Raw genomic sequence first — 16,701 nt, 5'->3', positions numbered from 1 at the left:
AAAAATTATAAAAGGTAAGAAGTTGCACCTCTCTTAACTGTTATTTAACTGCTCCAGAAAAATGGTTGACATTGAATATGCTGGAGGAACTCAGCAGGCCAGGCAGCATCCATAGAAAAAAAAGTGCAGTCGACGTTTCGGGCCGAAACCCTTTGGAAGGCCTCTTTGATATATATTCGTTTAAACAGAAAACAGAAGGCACCTGTTGAATGCTTTATGCAATACGGTTGAACAAATATGGTGCAAGTGGTTGTTCTTTGAACGAAACACAAAGATTCTGCTGATGCTCGAAACGTAGAGCAACATATAAAAAGTGCTGGAGGAACTCAGCAAGTCAGGCAGCATCTATGGACGGAAATAAACCTTCGACATTTCGGGCCAGTCCTGATGAAGGGTCTCGGCCCGAAACGTCGACTGTTTATTCCCCTCCGTATATGCTACCTGACTTGATGAATCCCTCCAGCACTTTATGTGTGTTATCCTTTGAGCGGATTTTTTTTCGAATATAGCGAAATGTCTCCTGTAACGTATTTGACCATAAAAAGTGATGGCGACAATTTCAAACAGATAAATCCTTAAGAACGTAGAAAACTTGCGATCTTAAAATTGTAGATTTCAACGTGGAATTCCCAAATAAGGCCACAGATATTAAAAGAGCTGATCGGAAAGCTGTCCATTTTGTGTTATTAAAAGGTTAAAACTTTCACTGTCAGTGGGGTGAGCAGATCAAGCAACCCAACCATTCTGCGCAGACCTCTGCGTTACTTCGGTCGAGAGCGGCGCAGCAGTAAGCAGTGAAAGTGCTCGTCACTTCCAATTTTCATAAGTAATTACAGCCTGATATTGCCCTAAGAAGGCAAGTTCTATATTCTGTTGTCCCCGGGACAAAGGACCAAAGTGATCGCTTTTGATTTCTTCGGGGATTCCAAAATACAGTACAGTAATCCGGAAGTCGGAAAACTCAGAAGTTTCTGTTAGTTTTGGTTTGCGTGTCTTTCCTTCTGGAATTTAATCATTATACAATATAATAGCAATGCAATTTAAGGAGAAGACACGTCGATCTGTTTGTGAACGAGATGTTATATCCACAATGTTTATGTCTCGTACACATTCATACAAATTTGTTTTCAGCAACGTGCGTTTGAACTTGAGGCATAATTACTTCCTCCGACCGGTCTCAAAACTTTACTTTTAAGATATAAATCTACCTTATTCCCCTCAGATGAAAATCGAAATCCATTTTTCTCTATAGATGCTGCCCGACCTGCCAGATATTTCCGTTATTTTCCGTTTTTATTTCAGATTTCCAACATGTTAAACCAAAAAAAAAAGAATTGTTGCATTTTGAAATCTAGTTGTTCTGTTTTCGCTGGGGCATTTCAAGTTGGAATAAAACAGTAAACCAATCACGCATAAAAATCTGACAAACACATCATACTACGAAAACTTCAGGTAATTGTGTATTTAATAATCAATGGGCAATGAGATGACATTTTAAAATAATTGTAAATAATCCAAGCTGGAGTTATTTTTTTCAAAGAGAGCTTCGTGGAGGAAATAATTTGAACAACACGTGAATTTGAACTCAAACACAACAGAGTAAAACTAAGATGTAATATAAAGCACAACTCCTGTAAGAGAATAGCTGTTTAAAAAAAAACTAACTGTCTCCGAAGCCCAAACTGTAGCATGCTACCCTATTTTTCTGGGCTGGCATCCGTCTGTCCAAATTACAGACTCGGGTTAATTCTGCTTAAGTCAGTTCTCAGTCGGTGACCCGTTCCTGGAATCTTGTCACCTTCACGAATCTCTCTTCAGGACCTTATTGACTCCTCTGGAGCTCATTCGGAGGCAACTGAGAAACAAACGGAAAAATGATGACACGTTAGGAATACGCGTGAAACTATCGCACAATTTAAAAAAGGAGGCCATAAGGTTTAGATTGATTATAATATGCATTGCTATTTAAAATTATTTATGACTTCATTTTATGGACGCAGGTAATGCTGAGAGAAGACGCTGGAACCATATTTCAATATTGCTAGAATGGCACGCGTAGCCGTATTAATACACAAATCTATACAATTGGATGAAATTGCGAGTAACTGGAGGAATGGCATTTAAATTATTGGTGGGGGGGGGGGGAAAGAAGATTTTTGCCTGGTCGATCTTTCCCCCTCTTAATTGTAAGTGGAACGCTGTTAGGTGCACTCGGAGCCGTGCCTGGATATTAAAATCTGCCTTGACGCTTTGTGAGCGAACCTTGAGAACACACTGACAGTACCATTGAATATCTCTTTTGTTCCGACCACTTCTCCCTGGATTTGAAAGCAGGGCTGCACGCGTCGTATTTGCAAAAAAATATCAATAGATAAAAATGAGCAACTTCATGTTGTTTGACAGAGAGTTACACGTTGATGGAGTAGGTTCCTAAAGGGGGTGATAATGGCGAATCCAGCCCTTTTAGGAGCTAGAGCCGCAGGCTGCACGTGATTTGACCGTACAAAACCAAATTAAACATTTCTTTCAATAAAAAGTCATTTTTTATGTCTTTAAACAATAAACCCGCATGATGTAGAATCTCACATCGCGAGATAAAAGAAGTGTCTGCAGAACGATACATTTTGATTAAACCTGACATGCTGATAACTTCATGCTAATGTAAAATAATTAACATAATAACTATAATTAAGAGTGCGCCAACAATGCCATTAATTCATCACGAATTTTATTCGCATTCTAAATGCTGTCCAAATGCTGTATCCGATTTCTTTGAACCTTTAATTAAACGAGTTGCCTTTTTATTAAGCACTGTTTGATTTGTATAAATTGGAGTTATCCCACTTTTTACTATCCATTATCACCGAAGTTTGTATCCCTCCCCCTAAGTGTCTCAACTGGTTAAGTTACATCATATAAATACATGAAAGATTCTGTTTCACTATTTCTCTATATTATTGTAGTTAATTAGAGATTAGGATAAATTTAAAGATTTTTTTTAATTGCCGAAGGAGTTAACCGGTTAATGAGGAGGTTGCATGAAATATCACCGTCGCGTTATTTGGATCCAAACGTTGTGAAAATTACAGCGTAAACATCTACTGTTAACCAGAAATTGATTATTTCAAAACAGAAAATATTTATTTTAAAAAATTCAATCAGTCGTCGCGGAGATGTTCTGTTTCCCCCTCTCCTAATAGCGCAGAGAAGTACCCGTGAAAGTATTCTAAACGGCGTGGGGATTATTTTAATACAGACACTCAGACACGGTACATGGTGGGTAAAAAGGTTTGGTGCTGTTACTGATTTCAGTTAGACGGCTAGAAAATGTATTGATTTTACTGGATGCGCAAGCTTTGGAATGAGTATATGCCACAGGTAAGAATCTGCTGTTTGTCAGATATTTTCTGTGGTTGATGGTATTACCGTTAACATTACAATAATAAATCTGGAGTAGCTATCTTGTATGAATGCAAAATATATTCGTTTTATTCGTCACTGCTGCTCCGTTTTGTGCTGCCGAAGTTTGGAGTCAGCCCACACGTCGGAAGCTGAAAAAGATTTCCCCACAACTCACGTTCCCTCCTTGCAACGCACATCATAATGGGATTTCTCTTTTAATAATCCGAGTACGGCGAGATTTTACATAATTCATCGTAGAGGCTAATAGGGTTTTAAGAGGGAAAATAGGACGTATTTGATACTCTTCCTGCGTTGCATTGAAAGAGACTGGATTCTGACAAGTGTATTTCGCGAGGCCACAGCCTTAGGGTTGCCGAGCCCGAATAATATCTGATCGCGACCGCGTCAGATGGGTCCAAATCTCAACTATATTTAACAGAGCAATTGGAAAACACTAATAAATGTATTTTGGTCGAATTTATGTCGCTCCTTGTGCAGGAGAGGGATCAAGATCAAACAATAATTATTGCTTGAAAATATTTCCATTACTCTCTCGCTCTTCTGTAATTTCAGAAATAAGAATTTTCTTTTTTTCTATTCGTCCCCCCCCCCGCATGTCTTTTCATTCCTTTAACATTTATAGCTCTCTCTATTCCCCCTTTCATTCCTTCTTTCTCCTTCCTCCTCCATCCCAGTGCACCATCTTGACTGGATTAGGTGCCGGTTCCTATTAGGAAGATTCGCTCAGGATCTGTTATTATTTTGAAAGGGATCTGTGACGCCCAGCGTTGCTCGGCGATTTGCTCCTACTCATTAGCAGCATGATGTTAAATTAGATTATGAACGGTGCAAAAGAGAAGTCAGGTCGCTCTGTGGAAGAGAGGAGTTGCAGTTCTCTTTTTAATTATAATGTTCTGCGCCGTGTTGAAGTTTCACATAAAAGTAGCTGACTTTTAAAGTTTACTGATTTTGCCGAATAGTTTCCAATTCTGTTTGCATGTTTCCGTGTGCCCCTTTAATGATAACCCGTGTAAACCTGAAAATCTCGTTTATTTCCTAACATTACACTTCACTATTTAAACGGTGGCAATGATGCCCAGATCATTATTTCTTCCTAACTATGCCTGATTAAGATTTGCTAAATTGATCCAGAAAGCCTTTCTGTAGAAATCATTGTAGAACAGACAGATCTCTGAGTCAACACTGGGATTAGCACAATAGATCCCTAATCGAGGGGAAACAATCCTTTTCACGCTAAGGGTCATAATTAATGGTATGATTTAATTAATTTGACTTTTATTGTGTTTAAGAAATACGCATCAAAGGGACGTGCGTCCTGTAGTTGTTTTTTTAATTCTCTGCTAAACTCCTCTGAGAGTTAAGAAGATCATCGGAAATAAATAGGATGATGCTTTTGGAACAAAGACGGCATTTTATGCTTCTCTTAACGATGCTCTTCCGACTACGAAGCTGATCGCCATTGAAAGCAACACCCCAGATGGTCGCATATAATAGTTTATTTTAATCAAACAGTGCTCAAAAATGAAATCATTGATCTTATTCTGCAGCTACATTCCAAGTTCTGTGTGCATTTTAATTTCTCTCGAAGCCAAACAAAGAAACTAATTTTTCAATATGGAACTTTTTGAACCTGGTTTCAAACAGGAAAAAATGGACGCATTGGAAGAAAATGGGGAAAAAAAAGAGACTTTGTGTGGAGAATTGTGGTTGCCAATATCTGTTAGTCTACAAGGCAGCCTATTTTAAATGATGAGTGATTATGGAACCCCTAGTTACAGTAACCTCTACTGCTCTCATATTACACTAATTCAGTATTTTTCTTCAATAATTAAAGTCCCATCAGTTTCAGCCGCAGAATATACATAATTTTCGTCAAATGTAATGCACTGGACGTTAATCGCGTAATTGTAACGAATAAAATCGAAAATCCTTAAAATGTATATGTATAGAAGCGAGTTTCTGATCTATTTTGTCCAAAAATGGATTTGGCTAAAAGGCTGTAGAATCAATTCATGTTTTTCTTTAAAAAAAACAAAACGCTAGTGGCAGCCCGCCCAGGAACAAGTAAGCAAGTAAGAAAACGAAGTGCTTTGTAAACTGAGATGTTCTGCCGTATTTACACAAATGAAAACAACAACCAACAAACACTCATTTATAACCAATTTACAACCGCATCGCGAGGTCCCCCCTACCCACCCACCCACCCTCTCCCCTCCAGGCTTGATTCATTTTTTCCTCTTGTCCTCGATGATTGCTTAACATATCTTCATTCGCTTGGATTCTGCACTTGTTAAAAGAAAAAAAGAACACATATCTATATATCTCAATTGAAGTTCATTAATTGAAGTAAACAGTGGTCTAATTTCAACAAAATGTAAGGCCAAATGCCTTCACGAAATATTACCGTTCTGTTTATAAACTAGTTTGATAATACTAATAGTCTAAAATCAATGTTGAGAAAATTTAAATGATAATGTAAAACAGCAAGCAAGCAAAAAAAAAACGAAGTGAAAATTTAATGCTGACTAAACCGTGCTTAGCTCTGTGGGGAAAACGCTTACAGTTTATAATATCATTTTGTGTCACAGGGAAGCCCTGTCAGGTTTAAATGGTTATTCATTCCTCCCATCGAAAACATGTCGTAAACCCATTCACATGGTTTTGTTAGTCTTAATAGGAGGGTGGAAAGAATAATTGATTCTTTTGTCACTTAAAGATATTCTGATTTGAGTAGGAGGAATTGGGAGAACAAATCAATTCGATTTTAACCAAACAGCAAAACGGAAAAAAATATTAAAGCCAGTTCTTAGATATACAACTTTAGTGGTGCATAAAGATAATGCTTTTGGGAAGGGATTATTGCGCTGAAATAAGGCCTTTGTTTAAAAGCCGGTGTCAGTTCCTGTTAAACTTATTTGGAAAAGTATAGTTTTCACTCTGTAGTTTAAAAACCTTCTTTCCTGAGAACTGTATTGAGACAAACGCTTACCTTCAGCACTGTGAATAGCTTGTTCACATTCACCCACACTCTCCCATTTCCTAGTTTTTCATATGCTAACGCACAGGATGATTAGCTCGTTAACACCTCTGCACATCCTGGTCCAAATTTCTTTATTTGAGGCTTCTCTATTGTTACCGCATGTCTCCCCCAATAGCTACCACCCCTCCCCATCCCTGCCCTTTTCATCCCCTCTTCACTAAAGCTAATAGATTAATCAATAACCATTTTGCTGTATGTGCGGCAACCTATCTGATGCAGTTATAATACGTCTTTCTTACAAAAAAAATGTCCTTTAGACGCTGGTGCCTGACTGTAAGACAATGTATATCAAATAAAATAAACCGATCATTGTCTATAAAGAAAGCGAGTAACACGTCAATCTGCATAAAAATCCAAACTAAATAAGTAGCGTCACATTCATTAAAATAGTTATATTAAGGTTTAATATCTAATTAACATTATTTTGATTGAGTGGCCAGAATGCCCTGGAATAAAACAAAATTAATAAATAAACAAAATATTTTGTATGTCCTATTTCAGCATTTTGGTCAAAAAGTGAAATTGTGAAGTAGAACATTCCAATTAAATGATTTGAAATCCAGTCTTGCTCCACCCTGCGAGCAAGTTTATTGATAAAGAATGCTTTGATCGCCTTAGTGAAATGGTACTTGTAGGAATGAGTGGTGCTACTGTTGTTTTGGCCGGATCTATGTTGACGATTACATGAAATAACTCGAGTTTTGCATGGCTTAACAGAGGGAAGTCTGACGTTAGTCCCTCACGTGACAACCCCGAGAGTATATCTTTAACTGAAACAATCACCAGTCTTTTTATATATATATAAAGGAGGCATAAAAGCTAAAGAGCTGCGTACCTGAAAACGCTTTAAAAATATTGCGAGAAATTATAGGAAAAGTTAAAACGTTGCAATGTGCAATTTGAAATAGGCTGTCAAAAAGTTAAAGGTAATTGTTATTGACAGCCCCTTGACCTGCATTAAAAAAGCGTTGTCATCTGATCTGCAAGGGACTGCCAGCTGAGACAGTGTGTATGTGAGAGAGTCGAGAGACTGGCGAGAGAGAGAGAGAGAGAGAGAGAGAGAGAGGGAGAGAGAGAGGGGGAAAAGAAGTTTCTGCAGAAAAGAAGCCAAGCTCTTACCTTTTTTTTGGTGATTTGCGAAAGGGAAGCGTGATGACCCTGTCAGGCAGCGGCAGCGCGAGCGACATGTCAGGGCACACAGTCCTCACAGCAGAGGATGTCGATATTGATGTGGTAGGAGAAGGAGACGAGGGCATGGGAAAGGACAGCGACTCTGAGAGCCACGCCACCCACGATCAGGGAGAAGAGGTGGAGGAGATCGGGGCAAGGGAAATTGCGGAAAGTCCTACCGCTATCTGCCAGCCTTCCTCGGAGGGAGAAATCGCCAAATCGGAAACTCAGGAAAGTGGCTCCTCGAACGGCAACAACGTTTCCAAACCCAAGAACAGTTTGGTGAAGCCACCTTACTCGTACATTGCTCTCATCACCATGTCTATCTTGCAAAGTCCCCAGAAAAAGTTAACCCTTAGTGGGATCTGTGAGTTCATCAGCAACCGTTTCCCTTATTACAGGGAGAAATTTCCAGCCTGGCAGAACTCTATCAGGCACAACTTGTCCCTGAATGACTGCTTTGTGAAGATTCCCAGGGAGCCTGGTAATCCGGGTAAAGGGAACTACTGGACGCTGGATCCACAGTCTGAAGATATGTTTGACAATGGGAGCTTTCTCCGTCGGCGGAAAAGGTTCAAGAGGCAGCCGACAGACCATCTGAGAGAGCAGACTGCCCTCATGATGCAGAGTTTTGGAGCTTATAGCCTGAGCGGTCCTTACGGGCGTCCCTATGCGCTGCCTCCTGCCTCTTACTCTCATCCCGCCGCTCTTCAATATTCCTACATTCCCCCCGTGGGTCCTATGCTACCCCCAGTCGTCCCACTCATCCCATCCAGTGAACTCAACAGGAAAGCCTTTAATTCCCAGCTCAGTCCCAATCTTCAGCTCCAACTCAGCAGCCTGAGCTCCACATCCATCGTCAAATCGGAGCCCACCAGCAGACCTTCTTTCAGCATCGAGAATATTATCGGAGTGACAAGCACGTCAGGCAGCTCACAAACTTTCATGCGGCCGCCAATAACCGCTCAGTCGGCTTTGGTCAGTCCTCAGCCCTTGTCCTTAGTGAGAACCACGGCTGCAATCACCCCAATCCTCAGTGTCCCCACGAACATAATTTCCGGACAATTCTTACAATCAGCAGCTTCGGCCGCCGGAGTGACCAAATGGCCATCTTAATACCTTCTCTGCTTCCAATCGCTCACTCACCATACCATTTTTCCTATGGTAGTGAGTTGCACTGAACTTGACTGCAAATTATAGACTATAATCTTATCTTATATAAAAAAGGAATGCTTTCTGTACAGGTAAATACATTTGTAAATATTTATATAAAGAACCTATCGGTTGATAGTCATTGAGTTTTATTTTTTAATTAGACAGTTTCACAGTTGTAGTATAGAGCTATGGGCTTTCTCTCTTAATGTCTTTTTGAAAAGTTCATTGCCGGTAGTTTATTGATGAACATGTACAGTACAGATATTATTGACGACTGAATCATTCTAAAGAATTAATCCAACGGGGAAAAACGGTCAATATTGTATACGACTACAAAAGCTTAAAGCCCTTTATATGAATTAAATATATGTATTCTATGTAGCGCCGCCGTCGTGTTGTACAATGGGAATTAAACTTTATAAATAAATTTTACAAATTGCAAACAATCATGTTCTTGTTCATTTATAAAAAATATATGCTATCAGCTGATAGATAATTTTAAAGTTTTTTTCTCTATCATAATTGTATTATGCGCGAAAGGATTACCACCCCACTGTTCAAATACATTACCATGACAGTAATCTCCAAAAGAAACGATAATATGACAGCTCGGCACATAATTATATAAAAAAATCTCCAGTTGCGACGGCATTGAGGTCATTGCCTTTTTAAATTAAAAGCCATTTAATCAGCGGACATTTTGCGATAGATATAGGGACGAAATTTGAGCTGACAGCACTTACTGTATAACTTCATGAAAGAGAGGTTCACAAGGGCAAACTGAATCGGGCTCGATTGAAATCTTTTTTTCATTTTAGTAATGTAGAGAAATATTTTCATTGGGACATTTGTCATTTTAAAAGGCCGTGCTTAATAAAATCTCTAAACAAAGCGCTTTACCATGAGACTCATATTATGCATATAATACACGTAATTCGGATTGTACGTGTTTTTTTTTGCATGGGATCGCAGGAGATTGCATTACTTATATAGATAGGAAAGCATTAACTGCCATCACTCTAAACTGGTTAAAGAGGTGCGTTCGAGCAGATTTTGTTTTCTGGGAAGAACCCCCTTTGACGGCCTACCAGGAGTTACAGTTTAGATTTCTTAGCATAATTTTTCCCGTAGAGTCATAAGATACAAGCTAAAATAAGATGCAGGGGCGCACCAGCAATCTAGTATCTACAAGTTTCCTAAAACAATGAGAAGAATACGGATGAAATAAAACAGGAACAGTGCGTGAATCATATGTGAAATAATATTAAACATTCAAAGGAATTAGCACTCTGAGACGCAGATCTAAACGTTCTGCGAAGCTTCACCGTTCCCGGAGCTGCTCAACTGCAAGCAGACTTAGAAATGTTGCATCTGAACGAATGTTCAATACGTACTAAACATTTGCTATTTAAATACATTCAGAATTTTTTTTCCAATCAATTGTACAAATTCCGAAGCTGAACTCTCTAGAATGGAACAAAATGTCATGGAAATGGGAAGCGTGGTTCTTCCAAGCTGTGTAATATGAATTCAAACAAATAAAAGCCCACCGCGCTGACTTTACTTTCAGTTCTTGGAAAGAAGGAAATATGATGTTCAGAAAGAATTCCGGCTTTAACTAATTTTTGTTTAAAAATATTGTATGGGGGGGGGGTGAGAGAATTGCCTAAGAAGACAATTTTCGTTTTCAATGTTAAATATTTTGCTAATAATCTCGGGCAACGATGTTGTGTTCGCATCGCCAGCTCTTCTCTCTCGGCTGTTTGTCTATGTGTCGAGGCTTCAAGTGTCATTGCTGGTATTGAATTTCCTTATTTACTTCACACTCTGTGCTTAAAGAGAGTTGCGAGATGACTGACCCCGTCCAATATGAACAACATTTGCGCCCTGGCCAAGACACGATTTCTTTCTATAACCGTAAATATTATTTTACATGAGCAAACATTTATACCTCAGTATAAAAACACCAAATGAAGTGAGCCTCCCTGCTCGTCGGGGTGTGGTCTCAGTACTGGGATATACAGTATATTTGATAATCATTTGACACGGGTAGAAACGTCCACCTCCAACTTTATTTGAAGGGCAACATAATAACAGCAGATCCTTTCCCTAAATTGAATCTCCCCAAGTAATCCTTTTACAAGGAAACTGAAACTGATCTAAAAATGTATTGCCTCTTGTTTCTATAAACGTAACAAGATGTTAAGCATTTGCGACCCTACTTATGAGTTGCGTTTACACAAATCTAGCAAATGGCGGATGGTTAGTGAAATATGACCGTTAGTTCTATATTTAACTGATACCCCTGGGAAAGTAGAAGGCGACTCCTAAAGTCAGTGTCCGGCTCGCAAACTTGCCGATATAACCATTCCTAAATGACAACGCTCATTCCAACACTGATCCTTTGTTGCCTCCAACTTTTACTGAATCGTATATATCCCCATTTGTAAACTTTGAGTCGCCTTCCAGTCAAATGTAATCTTAAAGTGATTTATGATTCTTGAATTTTCGCTCAACGAGACGACATAAAAATAAACTTCACAATCTTCTGCATAAACGGAGAATAGATGAAAACCACCAGTTTTAACCCCACCTGTTCAAAATGATTTTTTTTTAAATTAAGGAACTCTCGTCTGGGGCAAACTGCTTAATATCACTCCAACCCAGAGGAGAAGGTACAAGTCCCGATTGACTAATTGACAACCATGAGACGAGAATTGGTAACCATAATCTTCGTCCTCGTTATAGTCAGAGTTTAGATCTCAGCGCTGTGTTGATAATGATGTGAGCAACATCATAATAATTATTTCAGCTTAACCAAATCTCGTTCCGTTTGGAAGATCGGGGTTTTCTTTGGACGGCTGTGCGATACCGGAACGGAGCACTAGATGGCACTTATGGAATGTGCTTGAAATGTCTGCAATGTTAACAACTGTCTGACAGGTACTTTCAACACAAGAGCAAATTAGAGAAAAGTTTAACCCTTACCAATTTTTACCAATAAAACATGCGGACATATCATAAATGTATGCACGCGTCCGTGTTGGAATTACGCACCTGACCTTCCGAGGAACTGATCATGTTTATAAAATATTAAAATGTAATTTACTGGATTTTACCGGAGCCTATTTTCGGACTGAATCCTGGTAAAGGTGATGCCTCTGTTTTTGTTCTTCGGGGACCCAACTATTTTTGCATTTAATACGTAAATGAAACCTTCCCTCACCGAGGTCCAGGACCACAAGGTTTTCAGCGTGAGAAATGAGAAGGGATTTTGTTTCGGAAAACCGCTGGCCCTGTACCGGGTCATGGGATTGAAAGAGGAGGCGTCCCTGTTGCTAGAGACGGATCACACACACACTGCTCGTCTACCTAGCACGCAAGGTGGTACACTAATTACAAAATTCATTCCCGATTCTTGTCCAGTGGGAGTGGTGTCCAATTCATTTCAACCTAAAATGTTATCTTTAGTAGATGTATCAGCGACCCTTTCTTAAACTAAATAAATCATTATTTGTTTTTTTTGCCGTGACTTTTACTCACACGTTATTTGTGCTCTTACCTGCGACCAAACAGCCAAGTCAATTAAACATTTGATCCGTGATTATGTATTTCAAATATTGTATTATTTTAAAATAATCTGATCAAGTTTAGCTGTAAACAAGCAGCGGTACGATTCACGCCGATCAGTCCGAGTTCAAGTCTGCAGTTTACTGCCAATCGATTCTCAGACACGCAGCCACTGAGTACCATGGCATATTTTCTACGCTTTTAAATGCACTTCGAGTGTACCGTTTACAAATATTTCACAGTGGTGGGTTTAAACGGCGTATTTTAAAAATGTAGTAAGTAAATTCAGCAACCTGGGATTATTTTGTCTGATAGATTCTACTTGGTTGGCTAAATTCTGTGGTCGTGCAGACGTTGTCCGAATTAAGCCGGTTTCCCGAGCGATTTTTCTCCTGATAATGAATTGAAATGAACAATTTCTATGTATAAATACACACAGTAAGCGTAGGAAATAACACGATTACTATGATAACTAGACCATTAGCAAGTATTTTCCGGTTATTGAATAGATAAATATATCATTCGAGTTGGCGTAGCTGACAACATTGAAATATAAATAACAATATGAGCTGTTCGAAATTGACATTAATATCCAATGGAATATCCAAAGTAACAGTTACATTTTGATTTTAGACTCTAAGCTTTAGACATTCGGTCAAGCACACAAACGAACTTCTTGGTCACACAGGAATATGAGCATTTTCATTAGATTATTATTTTAAAATCTTTTAATAATTGACTAAAATCTACAAATTTGTTACTTTGTGCGCTTAAATAATTCCTTACAAGAGGAATTATCGTAAGAGGAAAAGACGAAAAGTATTTAGCAACCAAAGTTTCTCAGAATGAATGAAAACGAATCCAATTAAATTGTTCTACTTTTGTATTAAAACTAGGATATTCAATTAAATACCATTCTCAAATCTTGTCACTATCCAGATCAACTTAAATATATTCGAGGTTATGTATGAGACATCTAATTAGATAAAACTAATTGGCTCAACTGGTTCCATTATAATGTATGATGACAAATGAGGTTAAAATAATATTAATTTTGGCAGCAATATAAGGGAGCATAGCAGAAAGTTTAAAAAACTGTCTGATGGTAGACATTGACATAAACGATTTTATAAAAACACGATCGCCCAAACCATTCGTTTGACGTTATCGCGAGGTGAACTCGTATGAGCATAAGCAAATTTCCCCTCACGGTTTCCTGAACTGTTTGACCCTATTACACCCTTATTAATAAATGATTGAAACACATGTAGTTCCATAACAGGTGTGGGCCATTCTATCCTCTATTCCTAAACAGTCGGCACAACATTGTGGGCCGAAGGGCCTGTACTGTGCTGTACTATTCTATGTTCTATGTTCTAAATCTTAATTCTAAGTTTTCTACGTCCTGCTCTGTACCAGTATTACAAGGATAACATACAATTATAGCACCAATCCACATATATAAAATCGGGAATGAAATGTCAGTCCAGATATCTTACATTTGTCTATATCAGTTCTACTGTAAGTGTCGCTAAAATACGTCAAATTGAAATACAACCCAAATACGAATTTAAAATGTGGGTACTGCAGTTAGAATTGAAACAGCTTCTGAAATGGTTGTAGGTATCCAATGAACATTAACTTAAGTAGTTTTATAAAATGTATATATTGCAGTTATTCAATGAGAAGTTAAATCATTTTAAAGTTTATCTTTAAAAGTGACACTTAGAGTTTTCTCTGGAACTTAAGTCAAACAAGCTTGCCGTAACTGAAAGTAAATTACGCACTGTCAATACACAACACTGCGCCTGATTTGGCGCTGTTAGAGTGCTTACGTCATCAGGAGGCGCCGGCGGAGTTGGATTGAGTTGAAGCGCATGCGCGGACTTCAGGAAGTGCCGGGCGGAGTAAAGGCGGACGAGAAGAAACTAGAGAGGGAATTGGTTTGGGGAAGAAAGTTGCTGCTCTCGACATGGAGCGATGGAGTCTCATTGCTGTAGTACTCATTGTCAATTTAACAGTTCGTTGGGCGGTGTCTCTGAACCCTTACTCAGGTCTGTATTGCTGTTGTTCAGTCCTCAAGATGGTAAAACGTACCCTCCCCTCAAACCAGACTCTTGTGGTGCTTGTGCACAGAGTGGAAAGGTCAACAGTTGCCTCTACCATTCACCTGAATTGTTGTCGTTTCGGCTCGAGAGCCTTTAGCAAATCTTGAACATCCTTCTGCATCCACATGTGTTTCTTGGCCCGCTGAATTCTTCCAGTTGATTTTCGCTCCAGATTACTACATCTGCAATCTCTCATTTTTTGAATGATATTTTGCTCATTAATGATTAAAGTCTATACAACTGTGATATAGTTTAAAAGTTCAGCTGAAATCACTTGCATGTGTGACATAGTCCTGCGAATATGAATGCACGAATTTTGTGCAACTTTCTCAATACTTCTTAAAATGTTTCATAAATAGTTTTCAAAGCATGAAGTCGCTGTCAAGCTCGCCTTTTATTTGGTTTCTGATTCTCCTGCTGCTGAGGCTGCCTTGATATGATTCCCAACCCACCCTCAAAGCTTTGTCTATTGACAATATCTTTTCATTTGTCCCACAATTCCTGTTTGTGGCTCCAACTGCAGTTTTATTGTCCTTTGAATTCCATGCCAGTGAGTCTATTTCACATCTTGTGCATTTTTTCTTTTTCCTTTTTAATTGTTTTATGAATGATTTTTTTGCGTAGCTGAGTAGTCTTCAATAAGAAATTTCTGCTTTAAATTGACCATTTTTTTAATGCTATTTTAATTTTATTATTATCACAATTTTGTTGCTGCAACAGAGCTTTCTTACCACAGCCACCTTTCTTACTCATTTTACGTGGTCCATAGTTTGAAAATTCATCACTAGTAGTTTATTGCTTCCTTAATAGTTTGGGTTGTTGCCATTTGAGAATCTAGACAACATTCTTAGTCACTTTTTAAAACTGTTCTGTCAAGTTATAATCAGGGTTTGAGCCCACATTTCCTCACATTAAAATGCTTGTTGATTATTAGTCTTGAAAAAGCATGTTGTCATCAACAACTTTGTACAAAAGGCATTTTGAGGAGATAGGAGAATGTATCTTACTAAAGAACCTAGTCTTCTCACTTTATAGAATACTGTGTAGTCTGTTCTATGGTCTATATCAAGAGCCAAGAAGCTTGGATAGTACTTTCTCACTACTGAAATGATACTCCTCACTAGCTGTACTGCTGCAGCAGGCAGACAGTCAATTAACCTCAGAATGGGATTCTTTTTCTACTTTTTTTCCACTCTGCACATAGAGGCAATGCAGTTGCTCTCAGAAGCGTAACTTTCACTAAGAATGCTCTTTGATGTTATCTCTACAGCTGCTTTTTTTTCTGTGTTATCAGGTGCTAGTAAGCCACCGATGTATGGAGACTATGAAGCTCAGAGACACTGGCAGGAGATTACGCTCAATTTACCCATCCATCAATGGTTTGTGATTTTGCAGTGCAATTAACTAACTAACTAAGGTGTGTTTAAGTAAGGAGATAAGGACGTCTCTATTAATTTTTTTCTAGAATGTGATTGAAGAAAAAAATCTGTTTCTTTCCTCCAACTCTTTCTCTTCCATACTACTGCAGCAATGATTTGATTCTGACACTTTTGCAATAGTTGTATTAAGTTCTTTGTATGTGAGCCCAGATGGGAAAAGGTAAACAGAGAGTAAGAGGTGGGAAATTTCTTAAATGTATTTATTTTAATGCTGGGAGCATTATAAGAAAGGTGGATGAGCTTAAAGCACGGATTGATACCTGGAAGTATGATGTGGTAACTATTTGTGAAACATGGTTACAGGAGGGGTGTGATTGACAATTAAATATTCCTGGATTTAATTGCTTCAGGTGTGATAGAATCGGAGGGACAAGAGGGGGAGGTGCTGCATTGCTTGTCAGAGAAAATATAACAGCGGTGCTCTGGCAGGATAGATTAGGGGGCTCGCCTAGGGAGGCTATTTGGGTGGAATTGAGGAATGGGAAAGGTGTAGTAACACTTATGGGGGTGTATTATAGACCACCAAATGGGGAGCAAGAATTGGAGGAGCAAATTTGTAAGGAGATAGCAGATATTTGTAGTAAGCACAAGGTTGTGATTGTGAGAGATTTTAACATTCCACACATAGTCTGGGAAGCCCATACTGTAAAAGGGCTGGATGGTTTGGAGTTTGTAAAATGTGTGCAGGATAGTTTTTTGCAGCAATACATAGAGGTACCAACTAGAGAAGGGGCAGTGTTGGATCTCCTGTTAGGGAATGAGATAGATCTGGTGACGGAGGTTTTTGTTGGGGAGC

At 38.7% G+C, this 16,701-nt stretch overlaps 2 protein-coding genes across 3 annotated transcripts in view; both read left to right on the top strand.

The window, feature by feature from the left end:
- The first annotated feature begins 7,492 nt into the window (after positions 1-7,492).
- On the top strand, positions 7,493-9,191 carry foxd3 (forkhead box D3). The gene has a single exon (XM_072274706.1). The coding sequence runs from the start codon at positions 7,616-7,618 to the stop codon at positions 8,747-8,749; it is 1,134 nt and encodes a 377-aa protein (XP_072130807.1). The 5' UTR covers positions 7,493-7,615; the 3' UTR covers positions 8,750-9,191.
- Positions 9,192-14,242: 5,051 nt separating this feature from the next.
- alg6 (ALG6 alpha-1,3-glucosyltransferase) overlaps positions 14,243-16,701 on the top strand; it is a 56,256-nt gene continuing 53,797 nt past the window's right edge. The window contains exons 1-2 of one of the 2 annotated variants that reach the window (XM_072273909.1): positions 14,243-14,412; positions 15,761-15,845. In XM_072273909.1, coding sequence (XP_072130010.1) covers positions 14,331-14,412; positions 15,761-15,845 — 167 coding nt within the window. In that variant the 5' untranslated portion in view covers positions 14,243-14,330. Of the gene's footprint in view, positions 14,413-15,760; positions 15,884-16,701 lie in introns of those variants that run through there. The other variant, XM_072273910.1, reaches the window with a different exon arrangement.

The sequence above is a fragment of the Mobula birostris genome, chromosome 12 (genome assembly GCF_030028105.1).
Source record: "Mobula birostris isolate sMobBir1 chromosome 12, sMobBir1.hap1, whole genome shotgun sequence".
Classification (NCBI taxonomy): domain Eukaryota; kingdom Metazoa; phylum Chordata; class Chondrichthyes; order Myliobatiformes; family Myliobatidae; genus Mobula; species Mobula birostris.
Note: the sequence above shows the minus strand (reverse complement) of the source record. Positions and strands in the feature narration are given on the sequence as shown.

Excerpts from the sequence above, each read along its gene's own strand:
- foxd3 (XM_072274706.1), top strand. The coding sequence starts at position 7,616 with ATGACCCTGTCAGGCAGCGGCAGCGCGAGCGACATGTCAGGGCACACA.